Source organism: Papaver somniferum, chromosome 7, assembly GCF_003573695.1.
Source record: "Papaver somniferum cultivar HN1 chromosome 7, ASM357369v1, whole genome shotgun sequence".
Lineage (NCBI taxonomy): Eukaryota > Viridiplantae > Streptophyta > Magnoliopsida > Ranunculales > Papaveraceae > Papaver > Papaver somniferum.
Window position 1 is genome coordinate 11,815,047 of NC_039364.1, and position 16,508 is coordinate 11,831,554.

A 16,508-nucleotide genomic window follows, 5' to 3' on the forward strand; every position below is an offset into this window, starting at 1 on the left:
GAAGAGAACTTTCCTAAACCTACAAACTAGGTATTCGATGTCTGATAACATTGTTTGGGTTCTATGGTCTCCACAAAAATCCCTCTTATTTAGTTTCTGCATCACTCTCGATCTCTATTTGTTGATCTTTTCTCTCCCAAGCTTTCTTCATGGCTTCTCTTATTGTCTGAATCTTTGCCTCCTCTGCAGAAACACATGATATTTGCAATCTAATTCTTGAAGATATTTACAATTTAAAGTAGGAAATAATTTAAATTAAATTCGAGAATGTTTTCTTGCATACTCACCTCACTCTTACGTTATTTTTTGTTTCCTAGCTTAATTAATTACTTTTTTTAATAATAGTTTTCGCTCTATTCAGTATTTTTCAAAATAAATATTGTTGAAAATGTAAAACTAAACATGGACATGATTCATTGTGGAGTATAAAACTTTTATTAAATAAAATACAAACCTTAGAAGATACATATGTATGAATTGTATTTGGATAAAGGATGACAAAGATACTGCAGTATTCACAGGGATTGGAAAGACAGCTGAAAAGTTGATGAAACGCACTGCCAAAGAACATATAGATTACCTGGAACAATACAACAAGGTTACGACATATTGTTATGGACAATTAATTCGATTATAGATATATGTACTTTAAATACATGCTCACCATATTATTTATTTCTTTATAGGCTCCATGTCACGAAAGAAATGTTACCCATACTACCAAAGATAAGGAAAAGTAGACATCTAAGTATGGTAGGAAACATGAATTAAGTAATGACAAGGAAGTATAACAACCAAACACACCATCTAAAAAAAATCGGCGGATACTGAAAAGAGGTTAGACTGCGATGATGATGAAGAGTGGGAGGCAAATGATTTTATGAAAACTAATCTGAATAAATTATTGATTGGTTTTGCTATAACTATTTATTTTAAAAATAGATATTAGCTTCTACATTAAGTTCAGTTACATTGTTTTAGATATTTTTTAAGTTTGAACGTGTTAGGTTATTGCTCTAAGATTTTATTTCGCATACTCAATGGATTATAATAAATCTATGTTTATTTTTTGTAAGGATCTTCCCTGGAAACTTGAATTGCAATATTTGTAATAACAATGTTTCTGGAAAATCGAGTAACCTTTTTTGGTTTTTCGGGGGTGCTTATTACATAATCCTGGGATAATCAGTTCCTTGATGATTTAGCTTAGAACAATATTCTACTATTTACCATAACATCCACGACGACAACTTTGACCACACTATGGGAGATTTTTTTTCTTAACAACTGTATTACATAGCTTCAGTGTGATCCCATAAGCTTAGACTACCTGTCGTAGTTCTGTCGAGCTACAACTGCTCACTGCAACCAACACTTATCACATTCAGTACAAGGTATGGTAGTCAAGTTAATATCTCCAAGTGTTAGTGAACTTGGTATGTAGTAGGGTATTCATCTCTGAGTAACCTTTTACCAAGTTACAGGGTCAGTATTAATTTCCTACAGGGTCACTTCCAACCAAAAATAGAACTTACTAAGGTAGAAATGCAATGTTCACAATAACCGGGTATAGTTTCTTAAGATACTTGGATATTTAGCTATGAAATAGAGGATAAGTGGTTGCATTAACCTAATTTCAAGCATGAACATGTGAAGGATCAACAATGGAATAGAAAATACATGTTTGTTGCGCCAGTACCTAGTATGGTCCACTTTTAATATACTGAGAATTCAAACTGTGGTTTTTGTCTTTGATCGTGGAAAATCAACACGAAAAAATGACAAGTTGGATAGTCTTCTAGACAAGAAAATGTTTTGGGTGAACCGAGTAGGAGGAGAAAGAAAATGAGTAGCCATTACTAACATGTTTGCCAGGAATACCACGTTCTTTTCGCCGCCTGCTACTGCATCGTTGTTGGTTGGAACACTTCTAATTATTGCTAGAAACTATAACGAAGATTTGGTTAATGGATGCTACTTCAACACTGAGTTATTCTTGGACGAACGAAGGAACGAGTCAGTTGAATGCACTTTAGAAGGTGTAGCTCAGAACTTCCAAAATACATTTGACGTACTCGTGTTGCATATTGCTAGCGTGGTTTACAACCACCGATAATGACTTGAATTTTGTGTTAGACCGCGGAAAAATTACACACATCTCGTGATGACTTGAGGAACATTTCTTGTCTAATTTGTTTTATGATCTCTGCAGCTATGATATTCGTATTTGATCGTGGTAGGCCGTTACATATGGAATCTACAACTTCCATGGAGGAAAAGAACTTATATTATGTGATGACAACTCGAGTTCTAAAGCAATGTTTGGAGAAAATCAAGTTCTTTTTACTGATTAATTCGAGGACGAGTTTCTTTCAAGAAGGGGAGACTGATATAGGACATCTACCTGTTTTCAATGTATCAGTTGTCCCAGTTGATCCAATTGGTCTATGTCAACAATCATTGTTGATCCCTTACATCTGTATCAACAACGATTGTTGATCCTTTGTGTCTGTTTTAGTTTACTTGCTTTGTAAGTACTTTTACTTTCCCAGTTTAGGTTCTTTTCTTTTTAGTCGGTCATGCTAGCCTATATAAAGGCTAAGCCTTCTTGTTTAGAGAGACAATCAATCAATCTTTTATCAATCAATGTTATTATCAATCTTATAATTCGTTTTCTATTATCTTTTCTTTTATTTCTTGATTATTATCGTCAATTCTCATCCTCTTTGTCTCATCTCATCCCTAGCAATTTCCGTATTGCATTCCTCATATTCGTTCTCCATTAGTATATAAAAGATAGACTCTAATCTTGATGCACAAATGGCCATATACAATGTGGTCAAATGAAAATACTCTGACATGTCGGAGGAAAGTGATACCTACAAGTATACTAAGTGTTAACTTTGCAAACTACTCCGGAAAGAAATTACTCATTTTTAAGTGGATTTTACAGGTGTCTTACAGAGTGAGAAGGGTTATGGATTTTTATACTCTTTTTCACGGAAAATAAAAAACAGAAAGTAGTAGTATATCTTTTTTCTTTGTAGTAGTATATCTTTTTTCTTTGTTTGAAGCAAAGTCATATAATATCCATATGTTATCTACTATCCAATTTTACATAAATTGTAACTTATTTTTTAGATATGCATAGATATAAAAAATCCACATCAAAAAAGTGCAATATTGTTAGCTAGACAGAGAACATGTGAATAAAGTCTAATAAAATTCGTTACATACTTCGAGTCAGAGCGTCTAACATCTTTTCTAATAAACGTACTTCCAGAGATATAGCATAGGCAAGGAGTAAGTCCGAAGTGCTTCATATCATTTGGGTTACATTTTCACGAGTCTCAAGGATGTACCATACCTAATAAACATAAAAAATTTTATCGAGACATTAGATCTGTGTCTTATACGCTTCAATGATTAATTTGTGCTCAAACTGATGGCTTTTACATGACCTTGTCGAAGACTTATGTGCCCACGAGTTTTCGAACTATTACTTAATTTTTGAGATCAAAATTGAACCTTAAAATTAGGGATATCAATAGATCCGGGTCCTTCCGGGTATCACTTGTCTTGGACCCAGATCCTATATATAGAAGTCGGGTTCGGTTCCTAACGGTTTCGGGTTCGATTCCTAAATTTGTGGGTCCATAATCGGATCCGTTGAAATGCCGGATACCTATCGATTTCGGGTATTCACTGGGTATTAAAAAACACAAAAAGTTCAAAAATTTGATATATTTCTCTTTTTTGGCTTGAATCAAACTTATTTCTGTAAAAATTTGTTATTGTTTCTTTATTAATGTACTAAATAAAGATTAAATTTAAGAAGAAATGAAAAATGAAACAAAATTCAATGCCAAACTAGTAAAATATTTGTAATTTTGCAAAAAAAGGAATAAAAAAAAGAATGGCCGGACACCCATTACTCGCGGGTACCCGTCAGGTGTTACCCGTTTGGACCCGTTAAAATTCCGGTCCAATTAGGTAATTACCCATCCGGTCCTAACTTGTTAATGGGACCAATTTTAAAACTCGTAAGCGGATCCTATTCAACCGGTTCCGGTTCCGTTTTCGGTTCCGGATAATGAGTACCCACTGATAGCCCTACTCAAAATGTAGATAGTTTTCTAATAAGATATTCACCCAGTACGTCATTAGGGTTCTGGGGTTAATAAACTATAAAGGAGTTTTAAAAATAACTATTATTGGAGGTTGGTTTTTTCTAGGTATTGGTAACTTCGTGTGATATTTGGTAAGCCCAATAACAGTTTAATAACAGAGTTATTATAATAACATCCTTATAATATAATGAAATACGTATGTCTGATCATGTGCTTTAATAAACCATGAGTCTTTGGAGTTACAATGACAAATGCATTGCCAACTATTTTATACCATTCACGTTTTTTCGTAGAAAAAGAATCACCTCTCTTCTTAGGGGATATCTGGTACGTATAATAGAAAAAGCGCATACAAAAACGAAGACAACAATATAGTGTTAAAATAAAACACTTTGAATGCGGGAGAAAACCAATAACGTAAATTTACCGGTGTAATGACTGAAGTTTAACTAAATTGTCATGATATAGATAGGTTTTCATTTTGTTGGTCAGTAAATTAATCCGATACAATGAGGAATGCTTAAGAATCTTGATTCAATCAACCAGAAGTCATACACAAAGGTCAAGAGATCTCACAAACTTTCTTGTTGTGTTATTTTTTCATTATGTACTCCCCCTTCTCATTCTATTTTATTTTTATTAATGCAATTTTTTATTCTTATTTTTTTCACAAAATTGGTTAAAAATACCAAAATTAACAATTTCACCCACAGTTAGATTTTGATACTGTTTAAATGGACAAAAATGTAAAAATAGGCAGGATGTAACCAGTTTCATCCTGTCCATTTTCAGATATTTTTTCTTATTTTTAATTTACACAGGATGTATCCAGTTTCAGCCTTGCTATTTTTTAAATTTAAGCTAGGATTCATCCTTACTATTTTTTACTCGTCCATTTGAACCGTGATTTAAAAATATTTGGACAAATGACCCATTTTTCGTATTTTTTTCTTTCAAGAAAATAGGATCCAAGGCTTATGGTTCCCTTTGACATTGGAAAAGTGTGATTTTAATGCAAAGAGGTTCTTGGAAAACAAGGAATTGATTTCATTGAATTAAGCTAAGCCAGGCTTTTTCACCGGACAAAAAAATATTATGTACACAGAAAGCAGCTAATTCCGTAGAATTAGTTGATCTTGAACACATCCTAATATCTACGATCAATATCTAAGATTAAAACTAACATATTAGCACGAAGATATAAATATATATTCATTATAAATTAACATCGTTTAAGTCCGGCTTAACAAAAAAAAAATTGTTCTTGATAATGGGTAGAAATAAAAGAAAATTCGTTATCTTCATTATTCGCTGTTAAAATGTTATTGGGAATAAGAAAATCAACCTTATACAAATGGCAAGTAGGGGATGGAACTCGTATCAATATTTGGAAATCAAATTGGATCCCTAATATGAAATATTGTATCCAAGAGTGGGATGAGCTGAATACTCATAGTCATCAATGGGTTACCGAGCTTATTGATTCACATACTGCACAATGGAATATTTCTCTTCTTCGACAACTGTTTCATCCAGATCAGGAGAATGCAATTCTAACTATTCTTGTTCAATTAGATCAGCAAGATACTTTAGTCTGGCCTTTCACTGTTACTAGTGTTTTTACCACTGCTTCAACATACAAGTTGCTATGTGAAAAAGATATGCTTCCTGATGCTTTTATGGGACTAACTCCTCAATTTTGGTTAAAATTTTGGAAACTAAAAATACCTTACAAGTTCAACTCTTTTTCTGGAAAGGTATTCATAATGCTCTCCCTGTCAAAGCGAAGCTGTTTAAACATATGGGTGCTTCTCATCAGCAATGTGTTCTGTGCAATTCTAGTCCGATTGAAGATTTGGATCATATGTTGCTGCATTGTCCATTTGCTCAAGCAATATGGAATTATTTCTTTCCCCAGATGTATTCTTCTTTACTGCATCAATCTTCTTTTCTAACTTGGATTCAGACTTGGAAGCTCAAGAATTCTTCTATTAGTATCCATCAGTCAGCTGATTCTATCCACCTTATTATTTGCGTAATGCATTTCATCTGGAAGCATATTTGTAGAATTGTGTTTGATCATCTTTCTCCCAATCCTAACACAGTCATTCATCATATAAAGTCTTACATTGCTTATCATCATTTATGCGTTTCTGCTTTGAGTCATAATAGTTCTCTTACAACTTGTTCTAAGTTAGATCTTCACTGGAAACCACCTCCTCTGAATTTTTTGAAGATAAACATTGATGCTTCTTATAAAGCAATTCTTTGCTAGCTGGTATTGGAATTATAATTCGAAATCATGTAGGAGCATATGTTCTGGGAAGGGCAACAGTAAAAAGAGAAATCAACATACATCAGGCAGAAGCTTGGGCTTTACTGGAAGCTATGGAAATGGCGAAAGTTAATGGTTGGTCTCATGTTATATATGAAACAGATAATCTTGCTGTAAGTTCTTATTTGTAGCAGCAATCTGTTCTTTCTCACTGGAAAAGTATGCCTTTACTTCGAAAATGTGTAAATATTTGTAACAATAACCCGGTTTTATTTTGCGTGTTTGTATACAGAAACTGTAATAAGGCTGCAGATGCTTTAGCTGAGGCAGCCCGTAAACATAATTTGTTTGGCGAATGGTGGTTTCATCCACCTGCTATGTTAGTTTCTCACATAGCTCATGATGTAAGATATTTGGTTGTTTAATATATGTAAGTTCCTTTGTTAAAAAAAAAAAAACCTTATACAAATTCGCTCGGGATCCTTCTAGACTTAAATCAGCTCTGAGTTATGATGTCATTAACCAGTATATATTTGTAGCAACTATTATATATCGCATATCGGAGCCAAGAGACATACGACAATTTGGTGCCGCAATATATATCGCCTCCAAGGGATATATGATAACTTGGTCATCACATTATATTATACTCAAATAACCAGTTGGTAAATTTGAATCTTTTCTAGTTTTGTCTTCAAGGAACGTGAGCAGACAGTGTCAAATGTCTACGAAACTAATAAACATCATAAGTTTTCATATCTCATATCTCTCTCCGAATCTAGAATTTCATTTCTCTTGTTATTCTCCTTGAAAGATCGTGGCGGCTTTCATCTTTTTGTGGCAACAAACATTTAATTTTTTTATGCCTGGTGAAATATTTCCAGTGATCGATGCCAATAGTGGAGTTACTCGCAGTCGTTTTTCTGCATAAGCAGACATCATCCCAAATTTCGACTTACCTGTAGACAGTGAAAACAAGGCAACATCATTTAAGATTTTTTCATTTGCTAATCCATATATCATATATGAGAACTTTCCATCTCTCAAGGATATATTTGTTTGCCTGTTTCGTCTCAACATTTGCAGCTGCTCCCCTTGTTCCTATTATTAGGGACAATCTTAACTTGAAGAAAGGCGATGTAGGTAATGCTGGTGTTTCTTCTAAATCAGGTAGTATCTTTTCCAGGTTTGTCATGGAAGTTGTTTCTGATTTACTAGGGCCACAGTACGGTTGTGCGTTCTTGATGATGTTCTCTGCACCAGCTGTGTTTTGCATAGCATTAGTTGGATCTCCTGGTGGGTACATGTTAGAAAAAACGCTTTAAAATTACCAATTTTTCCATGGACTATGTTTTGATCCCTAGACCTATTGCCCATTAATTGTTTTTTCTTTTGAATAGATAAAACAATAGTCCCACATTGACTAAAATCTAAAGAGTTTTAGACATAAATACCATAGAGTTGGCTATAAGGGCATGGCCCTTGGGTCATTAGACTTTTGTGCTTGGGGGGGAGGCTTAGACTAGGGCAAGGTTGCCTTTCCCGTACGCGCGGTGCTTCGCACGCCGCCGCCGCCGTCGTCCGTCCGGTTGGGTCGGGTTCGGGTAGAAGAATCTTTTCTTTGTCTGCACGTGTTTTGTCCTGACTTCTTTGTCTTAACGTGCTTGTCTTGGCTTCTTTGTTTGTACGTGTTTTGTCCTGGCTCCCTTGTATGTACGTATTTGGCTTGGCAGCAACACACTGCTCCATGCCTGACAAAACAACTTTTGTTGCACTATCTTTAACCCAACATAACCAGTTTTTTCTGTCATACGCATGGGTTTTCTTTCTTGTTTGTAACTACACAAACACTATATAAGAGTAGTTGTAATCTCAGAAAATACACCACAGAGAAATATCTCTTCTACTCTCCCTCAGTTTTTCTGTAAACATCTCTTCTACTGTTTTAAGTTCTGCCAAGCTCTAAGGGTACCCTCATTGTATGCTACATTGAGGGGTACTAACTGTAGTTGTATCCTGGAGGTGACTCGCCAACTGCTGTAGCATCTCAGAGGAGTGGCAGGCGATATTGCCTTTAGGACAGCGTAGTCTACGTGCCTCTACATTTCTGTGCAGCAACATCAGCAACATTATTTTGAGCTAAGTATCTTCTTCTCAGTTACTTTATTAGTAATATACCAACAATCTAAAGGCAATATCCTCTTTACTATATTTTGTAACAACATGGGAAAGAGTACTGTAGACAAACCCCCAAAGTTTAGTGGCAAAGACTTTAAACGATGGCAGTCCAAAATGTTATTCTTCTTAAAAGACCAAAGGCTAGATGAAGTTGCCTTAGAAAGACCCTCAAGAAGGCTTCATGACCGTGGTTATGAAGATAGACTGGATAGGTGGACTAGGAAAAATTACATGTGCAAAAACCATATTCTTAACTGTCTGGATGACTCCTTGTACGACTTTTATAATGCAAAAGAGAATTTTACTGCTTTTGATTTATGGGAAGCCCTAGAAGAAAAATATCTTGCTGAAGCTGCTGGAAGCAAGAAGTTCTTGGTGGCTAGGTTCCTGGAATATAAGATGACTGATGAAAAGCCTGTTGTAGAACAATTCGTCGAACTCCAGCTACTCATCAACGAAATTCTTGCTGAAGGCATGCATATTGATGAATCTCTACAAGTATCTGCAGTGATTGAAAAGCTACCACCCTCATGGAACGAGTACAAGAGGAGGCTGCGACACAAGAATCGTGAAATCACCATGGTGGAGCTGGGGAAAAAGATCCAGGTGGAGGAACTTCTGTGCTGCAAAGACAAGAGCCTGATGCTGAGCAAAGACATGTCAAACAAAGCTCATGTCCTGGACGATAATGCTGCGTCAAAGAAAAGGCACGGAGAATCCAGCAAAAATGGTAAACGTAACAAACAGCGTAACTCCAAAGGTAACCATCTTAAGCCAAAGGGTGGTGTCTCCAAAAACACCATCAAAGGCGACTGCTATAACTGTGGGAAAACTGGTCATATGGCCAAGGACTGTAGGGCACCTAAAAAGACCAAAAATGATCCTAAACAGAAAAATAAGGCAAACGTAGTAGATGATTCTGGATATTTTACTGGCATGGTGTCTGAAGTCAACCTTGTCTCTAATGTGACCAATGTGAGAGACTGGTGGCTTGATTCTGGAGCCACTAGGCATGTCTGTAAGTTCAGAAATGCTTTCTCCTCCTATAACAAAGTAGGAGACGATGAGAAATTGTTTATGGGAAACTCTTCTACCTCTAAAGTGGTAGGAAAAGGCAAGGTTGAATTGAAGCTCACTTCAGGAAAAACTCTCGCATTGAATGACGTGTATCACGTCCCGGACATATGCAAGAATCTTATCTCAGAAACCATCTTACTTGGAAAAGGTTTTAAATTTGTAGCTGAGTCTAACAAAGTTGTAATCTCTAAAGGTGGTGACTTCGTAGGAAAAGGATATGTCACTGATAACATGATTAAGCTTAGTGTACTTTCTTTGAACTTGAATGATAATGCATCTTCTTCTGCTTATGTTTGTGACTCCTCACATGTTTGGCATGATAGACTAGGACATGTTAATTTCAAATCTATTGAAAGACTTGCTAAATTAGGCTGCATTCCTAAAATAAACTTTGACAGAGGTCATAAATGTGAAATTTGTGTTGAATCTAAATATGCTAGAAAACCCTTTAACAAAAAGGTTGAACGTAGTACAACTCCCCTAGAACTAATCCACTCCGATTTGGGAGATTTGAAATCAACACCAACTAGAGGTGGGAAAAAATGGTACATCACTTTTATAGATGATCACTCAAGATACTGTCAGGTTTATCTTCTTAGAAGTAAAGATGAAGCCCTAGACGCTTTCAAATTATATAAACTTGAAGTAGAAAACCAAAGAGGTGTTACTATTAAAACTCTTAGGTCGGACCGAGGCGGTGAGTATGTGATACCTATAGGAGAATTCTGCAAACTTAATGGCATCATTCATGAAACTACTGCACCTTATTCACCTGAGTCGAATGGAGTAGCTGAAAGGAAAAACCGAACACTCATAGATATGGTGAACGCTATGTTAGCTAGTTCAGGGCTACCTTCGAACCTGTGGGGGGAAGCAATTCTCTCTGCTTGCTATATCTTGAACCGAGTTCCATTTAAGAAATCCGACAAAACTCCATATGAGTTATGGAAAGGAAGACAACCGTCCTATGCATACTTTAAAGTGTGGGGGTGTTTGGCCAAGGTGGCCACTCCTCGTTCCAAGAAAACCAAAATAGGACCTAAAACTGTAGATTGTGTTTTCCTAGGATATCCTGAGCACACTAGTGCTTATAGGTTCATGGTAATTGGTGAGAACACCATAATGGAATCCAGAGATGCAGTGTTTTTCGAACACATTTTCCCTTTAGGGTCTGGACCTCATAAAAGGGTCCGCGATGATCTCTCAGATGTTCCTTCGACTAGTCAACCCCCGTCTCTAGATGCTGAAACCGAACCTAGAAGAAGTAAGAGGGTCAGAACCGAGAAAGGTTTCGGTCCAGATTTTGTGACTCTTACGGTAGAGTCTGAACCCCAAACCTATAAGGAAGCTATGACTTCTCCGGAAGCTCCCTTCTGGGAAGAAGCTTCAAATAATGAGTGGGATTCCATTCAACAAAATGAAACTTGGGAGCTTGTAGACTTACCTCCTGGTAGTAAAACCATAGGTTGCAAGTGGGTCTTCAAAAGGAAACTTAGAACAGATGGAACTATAGAAAAACACAAAGCTAGGTTGGTAGCTAAGGGGTACAACAACAGGAAGGATTAGATTTCTTTGATACCTATTCACCGGTCACTAGAATCACTTCTATCCGGATGCTGATTGCTATTGCTTCTATTTATGATTTGCATATACATCAGATGGATGTTAAAACTGCTTTTTTATATGGTGAATTGAATGAAGAAATTTATATGGACCAACCGGAAGGTTTTGTTGTGAAAGGTTTTGAAGATAAAGTATGCAAACTGAAAAAATCTTTGTATGGTTTAAAACAAGCACCTAAACAGTGGCATGAAAAATTTAATCATGTAATGATATCTAATGGCTTCAAGGTTAATGAATCTGATAAATGTGTTTACATTAAATCTGTGGATGATTCTCATGTTATTGTGTGCCTATATGTTGATGATATGCTCATATTAGGTAGTAACCTTGATAGTATCAATACCACTAAAAGCATGCTTAACGAAAACTTTGACATGAAAGACTTAGGCCCTGCTGATGTAATCTTAGGGATGAAAATCAGAAAGATGTCTGATGGATATAGTCTTAGTCAATCTCATTATGTTGAAACTGTGCTTAAGAGATTTAATCATGAAAATGCTAAACCTGCAACTACTCCTTATGATCCCAATTGCAAATTGAAAAAGAACAAGGGTGAGGGTATTTATCAACTTGAGTATTCTCGTGTTATTGGCAGTCTTATGTATTTAATGAACTGTACAAGACCTGATATTGCCTATACTGTGAGTAGATTAAGCAGGTACACTTGCAACCCTGGGCAGGATCACTGGAATGCTCTCTACAGAGTTCTACGGTACCTGAGAGGAACTTCAAACTATTGCCTAAGTTTTGGGAAGTATCCTGCTGTGCTAGAAGGGTATTGTGATGCTAACTGGATATCAGACTCAGATGAGTGCAAATCCACTAGCGGGTACATCTTCACACTTGGTGGTGCGTCTGTGTCATGGAAGTCTACCAAACAGACATGTATAGCCCGATCCACCATGGAGTCTGAGTTTATAGCCTTGGAGAAAGCTGGAGAGGAAGCTGAATGGATACGAGGTTTCCTGGGTGGAATTCCACTCTGGCCCAAGCCTGTGTCTTCGATCGCAATCCACTGTGACAGTCAAGCTGCTATTGGATGCGCAAAGAATAGTGTATACAACGGAAAGTCTATACATCTTCGAAGAAGACACAAGACAGTGAAACAACTACTCTCTACTGGCATCATCTCTATAGACTTTGTAAGGTCTAAAGAGAATATTGCAGATCCTTTGACGAAAGGGTTATCTAGAGAGGTAGTTAGATCCACATCGAAGGGGATGGGACTCAAGCTCATAGAATAAATCGCCATGAAGGACACTCAACCTTGTGAATGGAGCTCCAAGATCAAGGTTCAATGAGATAACTAATTTTTGGTGATGTCGAGAGAAAGCACTATCTTTGTCCCTCCCTATGGTGTAACCATATGATAGTGCTGCCTGCATGTTTTAGGATGATCTGTCAGGATCTTAATGAGTTCCATGGCTTTACTTAAAGCGGAGTGTGGCAGGACACTCTTAATGGACTCACCTATGTGGATGTTGGAAGTGGGGCCGCTTCCTATGAGAATTTGAGCTTTTCTCTAGAGACATTCATTAAGTCCGGGATTTAGCCCACGGCCAAAACGGGCACAACGGCAAGAGCTTGGCAGCTTTCTTTTTCTTTGAGACATCAAAGTGTGGTTGTTATTTCTGAATTGCACTCACTGTTGACGGTTCAAGACATTGTGTTCACCGAAACAACAAGCAGTTCCGGTAACCTCTCACTATGTTAAGGTTCAATCTCTGGGACACCTTAGCCTAATATTGATGTATTATGTTTTCTCGTATTTCGTCGATATGTTTTATCATTCATGTGGGGGATTGTTAGAAAAAACGCTTTAAAATTACCAATTTTTCCATGGACTATGTTTTGATCCCTAGACCTATTGCCCATTAATTGTTTTTTCTTTTGAATAGATAAAACAATAGTCCCACATTGACTAAAATCTAAAGAGTTTTAGACATAAATACCATAGAGTTGGCTATAAGGGCATGGCCCTTGGGTCATTAGACTTTTGTGCTTGGGGGGGGGCTTAGACTAGGGCAAGGTTGCCTTTCCCGTACGCGCGGTGCTTCGCACAGAAGCACGCACGCCGCCGCCGCCGTCGTCCGGTCGGTCGGTCGGGCTCGGGCTCGGGTTCGGGTTCGTGTGGGTGTGGGTGTGGGTGTATTAGATCCTATCTTTTTGCTGAAATTTTTGGTACGTGTTTTCCACACAAGTAGAAGAATCTTTTCTTTGTCTGCACGTGTTTTGTCCTGACTTCTTTGTCTGAACGTGCTTGTCTTGGCTTCTTTGTCTGCACGAGTTTTGTCCTGACTTCTTTGTCTGAACGTGCTTGTCTTGGCTTCTTTGTTTGTACGTGTTTTGTCCTGGCTCCCTTGTATGTACGTATTTGGCTTGGCAGCAAACACTGCTCCATGCCTGACAAAACAACTTTTTGCACTATCTTTAACCCAACATAACCAGTTTTTTCTGTCATACGCATGGGTTTTCTTTCTTGTTTGTAACTACACAAACACTATATAAGAGAGTAGTTGTAATCTCAGAAAATACACACCACAGAGAAATATCTCTTCTACTCTCCCTCAGTTTTTCTGTAAACATCTCTTCTACTGTTTTAAGTTCTGTCAAGCTCTAAGGGTACCCTCATTGTATGCTACATTGAGGGGTACTAACTGTAGTTGTATCCTGGAGGTGACTCGCCAACTGTTGTAGCATCTCAGAGGAGTGGCAGGCGATATTGCCTTTAGGACAGCGTAGTCTACGTGCCTCTACATTTTCTGTGCAGCAACATCAGCAACATTATTTTGAGCTAAGTATCTTCTTCTCAGTTACTTTATTAGTAATATACCCAACAGTACATAGCTGTCCGATTTATGATTGGGTTTTCGATTGCTTCATTTGTTTCTTGTCAGTACTGGATGAGTATTATGTTCAATCGTAGAATCATTGGGACAGTAAATGATCTTGCCACAGGGTGGGGAAACATGGGTGGTGGTGCAACTCAACTTCTGATGCCTTTGCTTTACGAGATAATCAGAAAACTCGGTGCCACTTCATTCTCAGCCTGGCGTATTGCCTTCTTCATCCCAGGTTGGATGCATATCATTACAGGGTTTCTTGTTTTGATTCTTGGACAAGATCATCCTGAAGTTAATATCTGTACCGTACACATGCATGGAGGTGTTCCCAAAGATAAGTTCTTCAAGGTTTCTTTTTCTTCAATCACCTCAAGTACTGAATCCATGAAATTAGTTCTTTTTTGCTAAAGCATGAAGTATTCCCGCCTTACGTCTTAGGAGAAATATCTACTATTTATCAATTATCACCATCCCAAATTAATTATCATATAACATGTTTTTGTATTCACAGACGTTGACCTTATGAATTTTCATCATCTCGTACTTTACTGTGGTGTAACAAATTATAGGACATGGATTTTTGTTCTGCTATACGGTTACTCGATCGAAATAAGAATAATGTACTCAACCTGCTATACGGTTACTTATTTTGTTCACCATATTTAATTTGAAGCAAACAGGTTATAAAATCAAGAGGACTTATTTATTTTGAAAAAAGAGGACATATTTTGTTCACCTATTTAAGTTTGTAATTTGACAAATCTTGAAGAATTGGATGTGTCTCAGAATAGTTTAACAGGAACTATCCCTTCTCGTCTCTTCAAACTGAAATATCTTCGTAAGATAAATGTGGGGGAGAACAAACTTCACGGTCTAGTGTCTCTTCCACCTCAAGGTATAGAAGAGTTTGATCTGTCAAATAACAAGTTCAGTGGGGAAATCTCATTAGAATTTGGAAAAAGACTATCTCAGGCAACCACTGTCCATTTAGGTGGTAATGAACTTTCTGGTTCAATTCCGTTTACTATATGTCCAACAGAACCAGGCTTATTCACATCTACTAGCTCTATTGATCTGTCTAACAACAAGCTTTCTGGGAGGATACCTTCTAATATAGGGTACTGCGGAAGCCTGGAGACTCTCAAACTTGGCCACAACAATCTCTCCGGAAAAGTTACGGAGGAGCTTAAATTTAGCCGAATACTTGAGTTTTCTGCAATTAAACAACAACTATCTCGATGGTACTCCTCTTAACCTCATCAGTGAATTTTACCGGTTGGAACTTCTTAACTTGGCGGATAACAACTTTGAAGGTAGTATACCAGCTGCTCTTCGTTTACTTGAAGGCCTTCGTTTTTTTTCTTTAAGGCGAACAAGTTCAGTGGGTCAATACCGGAAGAGATTATTCATTTGCAAAATCTCCAACTATTAGATTTATCACTAAACAACTTCTCAGGCCGTATTCCTAACAATTTAGGGAACTTGAGTGGAGATACTAGCGACTATTTATTGCCTGAGAGTTATGGTGATGTTCGGTTGGACATCGCAACCAAAGGGATAATGATAGAAATTAAGAAATTAACCGACTACAGTTCAATGATTGACCTATCGAGCATTAATTTTGATGGAGACATTCCAAAAGAGATTGGCTTGTTAAAATTGCTTTTGTCGCTTAATCTGTCCCATAATCATTTCTCGGGTGCTATCCCAGAAAGTATTGCAGACTTGTTAGGGCTAGATTCTCTGGATTTGAGTTCTACTAAATTGTCTGGGCATATCCCACAAGCTCTGACAACAATCGATTCTCTTGCTGTCCTAAACTTATCTTCAAATAACCTGAGTGGAAGGATTCCTAGAGAACCTCATTTTGATACACTTAGTTTGGATGGTTCTGCTTTTTCAGGGAATGAGTTATTGTGTGGATATCCTACCAAATAAATTTGTGAGAGTAATTCCAATACTAATACTAGTGATGGGAATGATGAATTTGATGAAGTCGATCAAGAGGATGCAAAAGACAAGTTGTTGTTGTATGCTATCTCTGCCTTGGGGTTTGGAGTTGGTTTTTGGGGTTTGTTCTTTGTTCTATTTCTAAAGAAACAAAAATGGTGGTTTCCGTATTGGACGTTTATTGATTCTATTGTTGTTAGAATAATCGATTGTATCCACAACACACGATGGTAATACTATTCTCTTCTTTTAGGTTGTAACTTTGAGTATTGGAGGTGTTTTTCTTTACTATTATGCTTATAATAATATTTGATGGTGATAATGTTCTCTTTCTTTCGGTTTTAACTTTGAGTATTGCATATGTTTCCTAACTATCATTTCTTATAATGAATTTTGTAATCGAAAAATGTGGCTAATGACTTTTCTATCGCA

At 37.0% G+C, this 16,508-nt stretch overlaps 1 protein-coding gene across 1 annotated transcript; it reads left to right on the plus strand.

Moving 5' to 3' along the window:
• Positions 1 to 5,449: 5,449 nt before the first annotated feature.
• Positions 5,450 to 16,064, plus strand: LOC113294108 (probable LRR receptor-like serine/threonine-protein kinase At4g36180). The gene is made up of 6 exons (XM_026542527.1): positions 5,450 to 5,832; positions 6,392 to 6,578; positions 6,711 to 6,809; positions 14,181 to 14,474; positions 14,913 to 15,367; positions 15,473 to 16,064. Exons 1-6 carry the CDS (start codon positions 5,450 to 5,452, stop codon positions 16,062 to 16,064), a joined length of 2,010 nt encoding a protein of 669 aa, XP_026398312.1.
• Positions 16,065 to 16,508: the final 444 nt, after the last annotated feature.

What these genes read in the sequence shown, in the direction of transcription:
- LOC113294108 (XM_026542527.1), top strand. Translation starts at nt 5,450, where the DNA reads ATGTTATTGGGAATAAGAAAATCAACCTTATACAAATGGCAAGTAGGG. An exon ending in GGACTAACTCCTCAATTTTG is followed by an intron (nt 5,833 to 6,391) that starts GTTAAAATTTTG and finishes CTTCTTATAAAG; the next exon opens with CAATTCTTTGCTAGCTGGTA. An exon ending in TTTCTCACATAGCTCATGAT is followed by an intron (nt 6,810 to 14,180) that starts GTAAGATATTTG and finishes GTTTCTTGTCAG; the next exon opens with TACTGGATGAGTATTATGTT.